We start from the raw sequence: 14,807 nt of genomic DNA on the forward strand, positions 1-14,807 counted from the left end.
GGAGGGGGAGGGGGAGGGGGAGAGAGAGAGACTCTGAGATAAGAGTCTGGTGCAGGAAGAGATTTGCCTTGAACTCTGGAGACAAGTATGAAACTGAGAAGAGCTAGCCAGCCATGTGGTACTCATAGAAAAGAATAAATGGGCTAATTAAGTTACGAGTTAGTCAAGGAACAAGCCCATGCATATGGCCTAGGCATTTATACATATATAATTAAGTATTAGAGTCATTATTTTGGGAACTGGGGCACAGATGAAAAAGCTCATGATTACAGTAATGTATAAATCAAGTGAGTACCACATTATATAAGATTTCCCCTTTTCTACCACCTGTGGTGCAGAACACATTGAGACTGGAAACACTGGCCTATCTCACAAAACTAAGAGCCACTGTGAGGTTGAAAGGTTTAAGAAAAGATGTTTAAAATGAAGATTCTTCTTGACAAACTGAGAAAACAACAGCATTGACAGAAGAGGGGCACATATTTAGGAATGCACAGGGAAACTGGAAGCAGGGCATACTGAAGGGAGGACTCACGCAGGGGAAATGGGGATTCTCAGCTTGGGTTCTACTGTGTTTTCATTAAGGAAAAAAATAGAATGCCAAGTCTAGGACCTTATAAATCTCAAGTCAATAAAAGATTACACACATTGATTCAAGCTACATGTAAAATGTCAGTGTCATTGTTTGCAAGCTGTGATGTATTCTTGGCTGTGCACATTTGATTCCAAGAATCCTGAGGGGAATTATAGGTTCTCTAGCCAACCTTACTGCACTCTTGTGCTTGGTAGAGAAAACTGGGGCTAAATGACCTGATGTTGATGGCAGAACACATTCATACACGACCTTTGTGAACAATGTCAGGAGGTAAGAACAAGTCCCAGGATGACTGCTGGTGCCACTGAAGCTTAATAGTTGGTGCTAGCGCCTCTTGGAGCAACCCCGATCCTGTTTACCTGAGTGAGTGGTTTCTGGCAAGATCAGGTTGACGCTCTTGCAGAATTTCAAGGATGTTGGGTTGACGCAAAAACGCAACAATTTTGTCATTGTAGGCTGAAAAACACAGTAAAAAGAAACGGTATTTTTTTTTTTAATCTACTGCTACTTCTATGATGATTTAAATTCAGACTTTAAAAGGTATGTTTTTGGCGAATACTCTCTTCTCTCAAGTCTTCAGTTGGAGCTGCTCTGCAACTGTGCCCACAGCTGCCTGTGTTCCATTTCGTCTACACTGTTATGTTATTATCAGGGATACACTAGATCCATGTCACATGTTATTCCTATCAACTCCTCTGATGAACCATATTTATTTTCAAATGACAAGATTAGTATACCAACAAAATTAACAATTTTAAATTTACCAAAATCAATCTCAAAGCCAGGTACATGGTACAAGTCTATAATCCCAGCACGCGCGAGACTGAAGCAAGAGTTTGAGGCCAACCTGGGCTATACTCTGGGCTATACTGTTAAGACTGTTTCAAAAACCAAATCAAGCCGGGCAGTGGTAGTGCATGCCTTTAATCCCAGCACTTGGGAGGCAGAGGCAGGCAGATTTCTGAGTTCGAGGCCAGCCTGGTCTACAGAGTGAGTTCCAGGACAGCCAGGGCTACACAGAGAAACCCTGTCTTGAAAAACCAAAAAAAAAACAAAAAAACAAAAACAAAAACAAAAACAAAAACAAAAGCAAACCAAACCAAACCTACACCAGCAACAAAATTCCAACAGCAAAGAACTACATAGAAATGACAACCATAAGAAATGGCAAACCATCTTCTGGAAAGGTAAAGAGATAGAACCAGAGAATTCCCAAACAATAGTCACTAGTAACAGTGACAGCCATTGTGCTAATGATAAACCATTCTATCACTCTATGTAGAAATAAATACCCCATGCAAACAGCTCCATTGCAAATCCACTGTATGAACAATTGCAACAGAAATCAACAATAGGCAAAACATATATTTTTAAACAATCTACAGTCTACTTACCCTGGCTATAGAAATGTCAAAATGGTTCATTGATATTTATTAGGGGTACCATTATTACCTCTCTGTCAGGAAATTAATCTGGATCTGTAAGATTATTTTGCTTAGTTATAATACTAATAATCAGAAATAGGTAATAAATTTAATTCTGAGAACCAAGGTTAGAGTGTCTGAATTTACAAACAGCAGAGAGCCCAGTAATTCAAAACTTCATGCTGTCCATACACATATATTTTAAAAGTTTTTAAATGCTATCTGCTAAAATAGAATTCCAATGTCAACTCCAAGGATCCCTAAATGAACATTTACTGATCAGTGATCTGAAGATATTTTTGTAATGGAATTATTTTCATATTGCATCCAAGATCATAGAAGAGGTACTTCTTATTTTTTTTTTCCTTTGAGACAGGGTTTCTCTGTGTAGCCCTGGCTATCCTGGAACTCACTCTGTAGACCAGGCTGGCCTCGAACTCAGAAATCCACCTGACTCTGCCTCCCAAGTGCTAGGATTAAAGGCATGCGCCACCACTGCCCAGCCTAACCCTAGATTTCTTATCTGATGGCCGTGAAACTTATTTAGGTCATAGACATTACAGTAGACTTTATTACAAGGGGTTTTTGTTGTTTGTTTCTAGGGTAGACCGCAAATGCACTCTCCTACCCCACCCTACCCCCACCTACTCCCCCCACCCCCATCCCGCACCAAAAACTGTGTGGTTAGGTTTCCCACATTTGGTGAAAGCACAGGGAGTGCTCTTCCGCAGTACAATGGGGTGCCTTGCCCAGAGAAGACCGTCCTCCTGAGCCTGGTATCTCCCCTACCGGGTAAGCATCTTTGTTTTTGAATGAGCATTTTAAAGCAAAAACCAAGAGAAAGCTGCTCTGATTTCCGATTTCCGATGGGGACGTGAGTCTGTCTGTCTCAGTAGTGTGTCCATTCTGTCCGCCGTAGGGGCTCCAGGTTTTGAGACCACGAATACACTTTCACTTCATCACTTCAGTAACAGTGCAGAATGGTCTTCAGACCTGTAAGCTCACGACCTTTTATTTCAGCTCACTGCTCTGGAGGTTGCTGTTGCCTTCTATTTGTTATAAAAGTCTGTAAGGATGTGCCTTGCTTGATTAGTGTATGAGGCTACCATGGCTTCACATATGACTTAAATTCTATCTTAGGGTGCAATGTATTCTAACTACATGCTTGTTTAAATGCTTAATTTACAAAGATTGCATATTATCTCATTAGATCTTTTTTTTTCTTCCTTTAACGATCCAATACTCGCCAAGTAGGACTACAAGATTTTATAAAGGCAGAAGCTCTCTGCAACTCTAGCTGTATGTTTCTTAAAGATAATACGGTAGTTTAATGATACAAGGTAAAAAGTAGAAGGCAGGCCGCAGGCAGAGATTAGCATAGTATGTATTCTACATGATAACACAGATAAAGATTTGTAGAAAGAGCTACCTACCCACTGGAACCATGTCCTGGTACTGTGGCCTACTGACCGTATTGAATGTACTGGATGGCCTGGGAAGAACTGGTGGTCCTGCGTGCCGAGAGTCCTCTCCTACCTGGGAAGGCAAGCAACAGTTATGTCTGCACCACAAGCTAGAGACTTGGCGTTGGCCCCTCCAACCGAGTTGTTAAAAACCACTTATCACGGAAAATGACCCACGGATCAGAAAATGTGCTAGCTGTGGGGCTGACACCAGGTCCTCGAGAGGTCTCTTCCTGAGGCTTGGTGCTGGTGGGGGATGTTGACACAGCCCTGTCCTTGACAGAAGCTGGGTGAGTGAGTCTGGGCGGCTCAGTGGTTCAGTCTGCTTGTAATCCCCAAGGCCACGGAAGCACAACAGAAGACTGGTTCATCAGGAATGACTTCTGCACGGACAGAAACCCAGCCTGCCACAATACAATCAACGGGAAGAGCTGGGTGATACAATGTGGATCAGGGCTGTGCCCGGGCAGATGAGGGAATTCCCTGCCTCAGCAGAGGAGCGGAGCTGCAGTAATCTTCTTGTGGGGCTGTGCACATTATTTCCTCTGAAGCAATTTTCCATGCCCATTAGAAGACCTGGTGCAACAGCTCTTTCTGGTTTAAGCCTCCCACACCAGACAGCTAACAGTAGCAGGTGTGTAAGATCTAAAAAAGTCACCCTAGCCTGAATTATTTATTGTACCTATTATTAGATTTAGAAACCCCAACAAATAGGTAACTGCTCACTCGTGTTCTTCCAGGAAACTCTAACATTGCTTTAGCGTCTGTTCTAGCATTTTCTCTCGTGTTTAAGAAGTCCTTTAAGACAACTATCATAGCCATGAGAAGTAAGAGGGCAGGAGGTAATACTGGATTTATAAATTGTACTTCTCAAATGGAGCTTCTCTTTCCTCCTGCTGAAATCTTCATAGCCATATCATATTGCGTTAGCAATATATTAACAAATTAAAAATGTAACAAACATTGCCTTTTTTGAGGCGCTTTCTAAAGCTCTTCACAATAGAAACGGCCTTTTGGTCCTCCCCAGTTTGCTTATTCTTCTGGAATGTACTCATTGAAAGGAGAGTTCAAGCAGCCCCCTCCTCTATGAAACCTTCCCTTTCCTTCAAGCTGAACGTTAAGTATAGTTCTGTCCTCTGACTTCCCATGGTGCTTGGTGTCTATTTCAAAAACCAGTTGTTATTAGTAACAGGTTTATTATTTGTTTCCTACGCCCTAGTATAGATGGAAACAATAAAAAAGAAAGTCTGTATTACTATCTAAAAGAGTTATAAAAATACAGCTATCTGTCTCATCCACTAAAAAAAGGTTTTCTTTAAAAAAAAAAAAAACGCCATTTATTATTATTGTAGGTGCCATGGCATGCGTGTGTGGGTCAGAGGGCAAATCTGTGGAGTGAGTTCTCTCCTATTTTTTTCTGGGTTCCAGGGATCAAAATCTGTTTGTCAACATGTGTAGCCAGACTTTTAAGCAGCCCTCCTCTGCCCCAGCATCCTCACTGGCCCTATCAAAGTTTATCAAGGATTTTTACTTTTATTTTTAATTCATTTAAAATATAGTTTTAAATTGGCTCTCCCTGTTAAGAACATGGGAAATAAGTGTCAATTATTTGTGTTTGTTAGACCCCCAAGCACATGACAGCAGAGATACCAGCTTATCTACCAACTGTAGACATTGCTGCACAAAGCCAGGATGGTAACAGATCATTACATAGCCAGAAGTCTTTGTAGCCTGTTTCTAATGAGGAATACAGCCAGCCAATCTGGGGAGACCCAGTCATTCTTTAGACACTTCCAGGCAGGGGACTTTAACATCTCAATCCACCAGTCTATATGATTTCCTGTGTGTCGACATTTCCTAGAACAACCACAGGTCTTCTCGAAGACCTCACTTCTTAAAACCAGACCACGAGAGACAGTGTGGTCAATTCCTCCCAGAAATATAGATAATGCTTCCAGCTGTGCCCACTGCACTCTCAAGTGCTGTGCCCTAAAGGGGATTCTCTGAGGAAGGCTGGACAATACTGTGGCTGCATGCTGCGTTAATCTGTTTCACTGTTCGGCTCCCATCAATAGAAGAGAGATTTTCATTAAGTTGCTAATTTACTCTTGGGAGGCCCTCTTCCATGAGTGGGTACCCCTAGACCATGAAAGTAATTCGAAGTTCTGAGCCAGAAGTTCTAAAAGTGTAAGTCTAGCTATTAGTTTTGTGTATGTTTTCCCAGAAACACTGTCCTGACTGAACAGAAGAGCCCCGCCTTCAGCTTGTGACGTCACCATAAAGTAAACAGTTAAGGTGCACTGTCCATGTGATAAAGCCACACAAGGTCCAAGGGCGAGAGTTCAGTTGCATTTGGTAAGATGAATGGTATCAGTGTCCTCCAGTTCACCAGTAATGGTTTACAGGACAGCAAGATAAAGATTTATTGGCGACTCATAAAACATAAATATTTTCATGCATACCTCACCCTGCATTAGACTTATATATCATTTTTATATGAGCTTCTCATGTATATTCTTCTATAAACAGTGAACACATGATATGTTAAAGTAGAATGAACATGAGGGGGAAATTCCATGAGTGGAATTTTGATGACTTGAATCCAGTTATTTATTGCATTCATATTTTTTCTTATAAGAAAGCCTTCAGAATATTCAACCGACAATATGATATTGGAAACATGATATGCATTTGGAAATGGCAGGCAGGAAAAGAATCTTAATTCCATTTGTCTAAAGGAATTTTTAGAAGCCACAGTATGCGCACGAGGCATAAACTTATATTAAGGAGATGAAAATTCAACCACAAACAGTCCTTTTATGTATTTAAGTTGTTCAAAGAAAAGGGAAACAATAAGAGATTTTTTGTGTGTTTGGGGCTAGGGTATTGGGGAGCCCTCGTGTGGTTACCATGAGCCACTGCAAACTGTCAAAGTAGCCTCTAGTGGGGTGCCATACTTAGCCCATCTTCTCTAGGCAATCAACACCTACACACATCAGTTCTGCCAAATACATTCAAACTTTAGACAAGCCCAGCAGGATCTCTACAGATTCACCCTCGGGTGAATCTTAAACAGCATTCAGAAAACCTCATTTAAGAAATTATTCTCTGTAGTTGATAAAGCTTTAGCCCACTAAAAACTCATTCATTTTTTTTCTTATGAGACTATCCTTGGGTATCTAAAGGGATTGTTATCTTCTGCGAGCATTTCGCCTATTACCAATTCTCTCTAAATTAAATATGAGACTTTATCCTTCAACCTTTTATCATATACCCTCAACTATTAAATTAATCCTCCCCCCCCAAAAAAGCCCAAAATAAGCAAACAACAAAAAGGCAACCCAATTTCACAAAGCACCATATCCTGTCTACTATCAATCAGTTGGTTAGTCCCTAAAGGGCCAGGACTCACCTCACCCGCGCTGTGGCTGCGCTGCCTCGTCAGGTGCTGTCGATGAACCAACGCACTTGTAGGCCTACTGCTCTGAAGCGGGAGCCGAGGATCAATGAATGTGGTGGTCCTGGAGTTGTGGTCGACAAAAAATGCCTAGGATACAATCCACTGCATTAGCAGAGAAGTCAACAAACACTACACACATCACTGCCAACCAAGAATACCGCACAGTCGGGAAATTACCCACTTCTGAGTAATAATCTTGGTTTGGTTTTCTCTTAGTTTCCAATCCTTGGAATCATTTTTTTTTTTTTTTTATATCCCTCAAGAGAAGGTCAAATAGAGAAAGGCACACTTAGCATGGATCTGGATTAGGGGAGCAGGAAGGAACATTATAGGTGGTTTTAGAAAATGCTCTAAAAGATAGTCATCAAGATGTGCTCTAAGGGTGCCACAGGGTGGACGCTTGGACCTGGGTGTGGTGGCGCATGCCTGCAATCCAGCACTCTGACTGTGGGAGCGAAAACATCCTAAGTAGAGGCTACCCTGCGATATGGAGGGAGGTATTGTTTCAAAACAAAACAACAGTCATAACAATGAGCAAAGGGGGCATTTGGACTCCTTCAACCGCTGAAGCTGGGTTCCTCCCTACCTGGTTATTATACATTTCTAATCATCTGAGACGTCACCATCACACTTCCTCCTTCTCTAATGCACTCAGCCTCTAGAACCTTCCATTTTCCCAGTGTCCCCTGAGCACTGCTCATTTTATTAAGTACAGTAGCTTCTTAATTGTTTGTGTCTTTAAATATTTTTATTCCTTAAGCCTTTTATAAGACTGTTTCATCTCAGCAGTTTGACGACATCATTACTCTGAAACAAAGTTTCTATTGGCTACCCATTGTCTCTAAGTCATCCCAAAACATTAGCTAGTTTTCAGGGTTCCAAAAAAAAAAAAAAAAATCAAAATCACAAAACAAAACAAAGCAGAAAAAATCACAGAGCAAGAATATTTCCAGTCCCTTCTCAAACTGTGGGATTTCTAAGAGCAAAGCCTGAGTAGGTCCTCAAATTTCATGCCAGCTTTCACTTTATTTAGGTGTCTTATATACCTGTTCATTATTCCTGACCTTATTCAAAATGTCATGAAGTAGCAATCATTTTTACAAGTAAGCATGTTTAACTCCTGCCTTTAAAAACCAGATATTATCATCAAGTCTCTTTTTTTTGTATAAATTAACATCAAGAAGATTTTATTAACAAACATAATAATATAGGGAGATATATAATATATATAGTATCTAATATTATTATATCTAATATTATTATAATGCCATTACTTAAGGGAAAATTTTAAAAAGTGCTAAAATAGTACTGCCTAATTATGTAGTACCTTAGGAATGCTCTCAAGAGATGGGTGGCGATTAGAGGCACCATGATGCACTTGTAATTACAAGCACAAATGGGTGTCTGCATGTAGGTCAGTGCTGATTTGCATATAGTATCAGAACCTAATTTGATGTTAACAGGCTTGTTTAAAACCCATTCTCTAAAGAATTATGTAAATGTCTTGAGGGAAGGCACCATTTCTTACTCACCCTATCCTCCTCAATAGCTTTTAGGGCTGACCTGGGAGAGAAGAGAGGCACCCAAGCACTAACTAAGGGCTTCAAACAGATTCCCGACAGGAGTACAAGGTGACAGCTCACACCCAACAAGCCAAAAGTTAAAGCCTATGAATAACACAAAAACAGTTAAAGGTGTGGATAAATTAGAAAGAAATGAAAGGGTTATATGGAACATAAGCTATGAAAAACTAGAGAAGAGAAGAATATAAATAGGAGAGGAAACGTTGAGATTCAAATATAGATATAAATAAACTCCCAGATCAAAAGGAATCAAGTATGTTTGTTTCAGACCCTGGGACAAGGCACAGAGGTGCATTACCTTACATACCAAAGCAGACCTAAGTCCCTACCAGATATACCCTGCCCCAACCATGAACTTTCCAGTCCTGGGCTGGGCTGCCCCTCCCCCAGAGGCTCTTCCCTATATATTCCAGACATTTTACATGTGCGATCTCTCTCTTTCTCTCTCTCTCCCTCCCTCCTTCCTCTTCTTCTCCTCCTCCTCTGCCTTCTCTTCTTTCTCTGTACACTCACCCTTCTTCCCCCCAACCCCCATGGTGACTTCCCTGGCCTGGGTCTTTGAGGCCAGTGAACTTTGCCTGAGAGCGGCTTCCCCAATAAATGTGCATTTAATATAATCTAATCTGGTTTGAATGCTTGGGACCCAGAGAAGGACTCCTGGCTATTCATTGCTAATGTACTTTTGTGAAAACTGCCTCTAATATTTTAGGGCTCCATTTTCTTCTCTATTAAATTATAACATCATGTCTATATTGTGACATCATTCCAATTAAATTATAACGTCACACCTATACAAACTAATGAGAAAGTCATATACCATTTTAAAACACAATTTCTATAGCAGTTCAAATAAGCATTACTGTTATTGTCAGGAATAATAGTTTTCGATTTTAAGCCTTTTTTCTAAACATTCCAAAGTTTCTTGCTATGGTCCATGCACAGAGATGGAAAAAGAAGCCACGAGGACCCCTAGAGAATCGGTAAAAGCAATTATCCCAGTCTCCTTGTATCCGAGTGGAATATACCACTTGTCAGAAGCCTTCTTTCCAGGGACACAGGCGAATCCTCCTGCTCACCCTCTCCCCTCTTCTCTAAAGTAAGACTGTAACGGCCAACACACTAGGACATCGGAAAAGGATAAGAAGGAGATAGAAAGAACCAGGGGGCTCTTGCAACCCTAGGAACCTCCTAATAAACTCAGCTCACTCACCTTTGAACTTTCTTGTGTAGACAAATACACCCTCCCAAATAAACTCTGTATAGGTTTTCCTATCGCAGTACAGACACGCCAATCCCAGCTGGTCATGCTGAAAGCTCCGCTGTAGAGCAAGCAGGCCTCTCTAAACTCCAAGCTGGAGTCACCATCTCCACAAAGGGTTTCCCTTATTTGATAAATCATGACATCTGATTATTGGTCACTGTTCACACAGTTGTGCCACAGTTGTAGGTTTCAGGGTTACAGTTGGGAACTTACAAAGCTGGGACCTGAATCTACCTCTCCCCTGATTCCATAACCCCATGAGAACTAGCTCCTTTTCATAACTCTTCTATGCTACTTCCCTCTGGCATCTTTCATACCTCATTCCAATTTCGTTTTGGGAAAGCACTGAAGTATGCCCTGAACTGGGCTAAGAATCACAGCCACTCACAACACATGGCCTCTCTACTGCTGCAAGCTGAAAACACTGCTGGTCCAGCAGCACAATCCACACGACCTAACATGGTGGAGGCATGGCCATGGGCAGGAAAGAGGTGCTGTGTGTGTACATCCCCTGGGATTCTGTCTCAGAGTCAGATGGAATGTGTATGTTGTTTACACGTGTCTTCCCAGTCTCTAGTACTTGAGAGGAAAGCTCTTGAAAATCACTATCAGTGGCGCAGATCTAGGGCAGTGACAGGCAACAGCCCCCAGGAGCAATACCGCTGCGTGTGTTTTGGTTCTGCTCAGGGTCCTCTGTGTGAACTTGGATGGGTTTCCTTAGTATTTTGCTTTTTTAGCTTATTTGTAAAAAGGTTGTAAAAGGGGTGACTGAGGTCACTGTCAAGTTGTTAAAAAAAAAAAAAGTAAGTTGTCTTTAAAATGAGATGGGCCTGGGTTTCATTTCCAGCACCACCATGAGTCAGCAAATACAGATGAAGCATGAAAATTCACCATGAAACTTGTAGGCTGGCTAGCTCCATCGGTGACACACATCAATTAGATCACTTTCCACAGGGAATGCTAACTAGTTCAGATGAGCAATGAAGTTGACCTGGTCCCTTTTTAAAAAAAATGGGTCACTTTCATCTCACAACTTTTGAATAGGCTGCAATTACCTCTGAGTATCTAACATGTAACTGTCTGAAACTTCACTTAAAAAGCAACCAACTGAAGAAGTAAGTCCTTTTCAAATCAGCTGCTCACAGAGCACATTTTAAACAATATCATTCCCTAATGCTAAGTTTCATTAAGGAATCCACTCAAGCTTCACAGTGCTGGGCCAACTAAGAGTAACAACAGAAAAACTACAAGAAATGCAAATACACAAACTCAAATCTCATTTAAAAACATTTCCCCTTTCACAGCTTCAGGGCACAGTCAGAGTCAAGAAATATGGGGTGGCTGCAGCCAAGTGGCATTTTAGAGAGGCCAAACAAAATATAGTTCTCTCTTTACACAATTCTCTTTTTCTTTAAAAAACAAAACAAAACGAAAGTTCTGTTATTTTAAGCAAAGAAAAAGCCATCAGTATTTATGAAGAAATACTAACCTCAGGCTCAACAAATCTAAGCTAAAGAAGCTTGAAATTATTTCCAGTTAATATTTGCCAAGCCAGGGAAAACATATGAAAGAAGAACCATATAAAGATAACAAAACACAGAGCCTTCTTCCCAGCCCCACCCTTGGGTCCACAGACAGCCCTAGCTCCTACTGTTTGCTTTTCTCTCATTTACTAGCGCATCACTGCCGAAGACTAAAAATGGAATTATCCAAATCAACACATTTTCCTATGGAAAAGAGAGGCGTTGCTATAGAATCTGAAAATAATATATTTTTAAAATTCTAATGCACATCAAGAGGATAACTTAAAAAGAGGAAAGGGGAGGCTTATCTCCTTCCTTGGACAATTCCTTCAGATTCTAAGAACTTAGATTTTACTCAGCAATATCCACAACATCCAAGTCTGCTCAGTCCCCTCACTCAAAATGACTCACAGCCCTAGAAAGACAGTCTTATGCACCATTTGCATTCTATATCTGTTAGCCTGTGGCCTTCTAAATAACAGAAATCTATTAACTTATATTAATTATACAAAATGATGAGTGTCATTGTGACCTTTTTACAACTGTATTTAATATATTTTGATCATATTTATCTCCCTGTGGGTTTTTTTGACTTGATATCTTTTACCACTGAAAAATTAGGCAAGGGGTTGTTAAAAAACAGTGAATTATCTATACATTCAGAGCTTTATTCCATCTCCTTCTGCATAGCTTGAGTCACACAAAGTTATTTGTAGAAAAACAACTAAAGAGATATACCACAAAAGCAACAAGTTTGGCCAAGTAAATAAAGAAAAATAAAACAAAACAATCACCATATATTTTGCAAAGTAGAGCTTATACTCTGAAAGGATTGTTTTGTTTTGCTCTGTTTTATTTGAATCCAAGTGAGAGTTCTACATATTAAGTTGTTGTTAAATCACTGAGCTGAATAGAACCTGACCCAGTAAATAATGACCACAGGTTTGATGTAGGATAGAAACCAAGGTCAACCCTGGAATGGTTGATACAACTCGATAGTTTGGTTGCCTCTGGTCAAACAAGAATCTCCAGCCCTCAGTAACTTCCACCAGACAAATATTTATTTTGTTCTCAGACTTTTCCTCCAAATACAACTGCCATATTGGTGGTCATCACAGTTGGGTGTTTTTATCATTCTCATACTAAAACTCCCAGAGTCACTCAAAGTCACAGAGTGACAAAGTTTGGCCATAGAAATGGTTTTCAGATCAGCAGGGACATAATACAGCATATAATTTCTGGAGGGGAAAACAATAAACTACGGGAAAGAGTTTTAGCAAAAACTATTATTATTGCTTTATGTTTTTATTTAAAAAACACAAAGTTTATGACATATCACTTTGAGGTTTCCTAGTTGTCAGAAGCCATCTCGGAAAGGCTAAGGCATGCAAGCAAGTTTTCTGGAGATGGCCCACTGTTTTTCATGGCCTGTGATGGGTGAGCTCTGAGATGCAGGGTCCTTAGAGACTTCATCCCAGGGTTGCTTCTTGCTGCTGATAGGACTTTTTCTGTCACTATTACATAGCCTAATGATTCCTGGGCATCAGCCCAGCCTACTGGGCAAATTTCCTGCAGATCAACATGAAGATGTATGTACTCTCATATATTAATGCTGTATAGATGAATTGATGACTTCACAATTTCTGATAATGATTTTATAGAACTCTTAAATTGATAAAAATAATCTCAGCCCTCTATAGAATAAAGCTACAAGCAGATCTCCATAAACCTTCATGTTTCATTGGCTAATTGAACTAGGCTAATAGCACAAGAACAAATTGTGTTCAAAGAAAAACATTCATTCTAGGTCAGGTCCGAGGATGAAGCCACAGGTGTGCACTATGATAAAGCAAGGCCATATGAAACTGTTGCTTTGAACTTATAACGAACTTATAGAATGAAACACTTCTTTGAACTTACTATCAACATCCTTCTGTAACTCCTCTTTTGTGTAACATTTTATGTAGGAGATAATTTTATAAAGAACTTTTGTCTAAGAAAGTATAATTTGTCAGAGAGAAGAAATAAAGTGTGGCATTTGGGGCTTAGCCCCATCTAAAACAACTCAAGCCACTCACCTGGCTGAAGAGTAGCCCTTGAGCCAGAGAGAAAAGAGCCCTAGCAATTTAGCCTTTAAAAAATAATGTTCATTGTATTTATATGATTACATTGTAGCTGTCTTTAGACACACCAGAAGAGGGCATCAGATATGATTATGGATGGCTGTGAGCACCTTGTGGTTGCTGGGAATTGAACTCAGGACCTCTGGAAGAGCAGTCAGTGCTCTTAACTGCTGAGCCATCTCTTCAGCCCAAGCTCCTCCCCCCTTAGTCCTCTACTGCTAACAGTAGAAGTTAATTACCAAAAGCCAGTGGCTTTTGGCCTTAGAAAAGCAGAGAGTTGTATTGCTGGGTCCTCAGATGTACTATGTCCAATTTTCTGAGGAACCACCAAACTGATTTCCAGAGTTGTTGTACCAGCTTGCAATCCCACCAGCAATGGAAGAGTGTTCCTCTTTCTCCACATCCTCGCCAGCATCTGCTGTCACCTGAGTTGTTGATATTAGCTATTCTGCCTGAGATTCTGAGGCAGAATCTCAGGGTTGTTTTAATTTGCATTTCCTTGGTGACTAAGGATGTTGAACATTTCTTTAGGTGCTTCTTAGTCATTTGGTATTCCTCAGTTGAGAATTCTTTGTTTAGCTCTGTACCCCATTTTTTAATAGGGTTGTTTGGTTCTCTGGAGTCTAACTTCTTGAGTTCTTTTTATGTATTAGATATTAGCCCTGTATCAGATGTAGGATTGGTAAAGATCTTTCCCCAATCTGTTGGTTGCCTTTTTGTCTTATTGACAGTGTCCTTTGCCTTACAGAAGCTTTGCAATTTTAAGAGGTCCCATTTGTCAGTTCTTGAGAGTACACATGGTGGGACTCATGGCTCCAGCTGCATATGTAGCAGAGGATGGCCTTGTCAGTCATCAATGGGAGGAGAGACCCTTGGTCCTGTAAAGCTCGATGCCCCAGTGTAGGGGTGTGGTGGCCCTGCTGTGTTCTTGGAAGAACTCAAAACCGAAACCAGAGACTTAGCTCGCTGGGGGTTTGGAGCCTATGTAAATGACTCAAGGACCAGATACCAGGTCCCTAGGAAGCCGTGAACCTTTGATCTCTCTATCTCGTCTTGGAATCCTTTGTGTTAGAGTTTTAGCTTTGATCTTGCCGAATGTCTGTTCTCACCTGAATGTAAAATGCATGCCTGTGTTTATCTAAGTATATATATTCCGTGTTCACTAAGTAAAGTTGTGCCTTGATGAGAACCATTCTCCTGGCGTCTGTCTCTTTTCTTTACCACCCATTGCAGGTTTCCAAATCCTCGGTTCGTGGAACCCCACGCAAGTAGGAGCTGCGGGACGGCATCTTACATATGGCGCCCAATGACTCGACATAACTGACTCATTTGCTTGGCTCTACTAGCCGGTTTTGCCTCACAAAAAAAAAAAAAA

General features: G+C 40.7%; 1 protein-coding gene and 1 pseudogene across 7 annotated transcripts in view; both read right to left on the reverse strand.

Moving 5' to 3' along the window:
• The window catches only part of Hecw2 (HECT, C2 and WW domain containing E3 ubiquitin protein ligase 2), a 382,291-nt gene that overhangs the window by 79,583 nt on the left and 287,901 nt on the right, over positions 1–14,807 (reverse strand). For all 7 annotated transcript variants that reach the window (XM_031367485.1, XM_031367488.1, XM_031367483.1 and 4 more), the window contains 3 exons: positions 6,895–7,029; positions 3,453–3,555; positions 955–1,051 (listed from right to left, as the gene is read on the reverse strand). In XM_031367485.1, the coding sequence (XP_031223345.1) occupies positions 955–1,051; positions 3,453–3,555; positions 6,895–7,029 (335 nt within the window). The remainder of the gene's footprint in view (positions 1–954; positions 1,052–3,452; positions 3,556–6,894; positions 7,030–14,807) is intronic.
• LOC116089685 lies at positions 2,686–2,819 on the reverse strand (annotated as a pseudogene).

The sequence above is a fragment of the Mastomys coucha genome, unplaced genomic scaffold (genome assembly GCF_008632895.1).
Source record: "Mastomys coucha isolate ucsf_1 unplaced genomic scaffold, UCSF_Mcou_1 pScaffold14, whole genome shotgun sequence".
Classification (NCBI taxonomy): domain Eukaryota; kingdom Metazoa; phylum Chordata; class Mammalia; order Rodentia; family Muridae; genus Mastomys; species Mastomys coucha.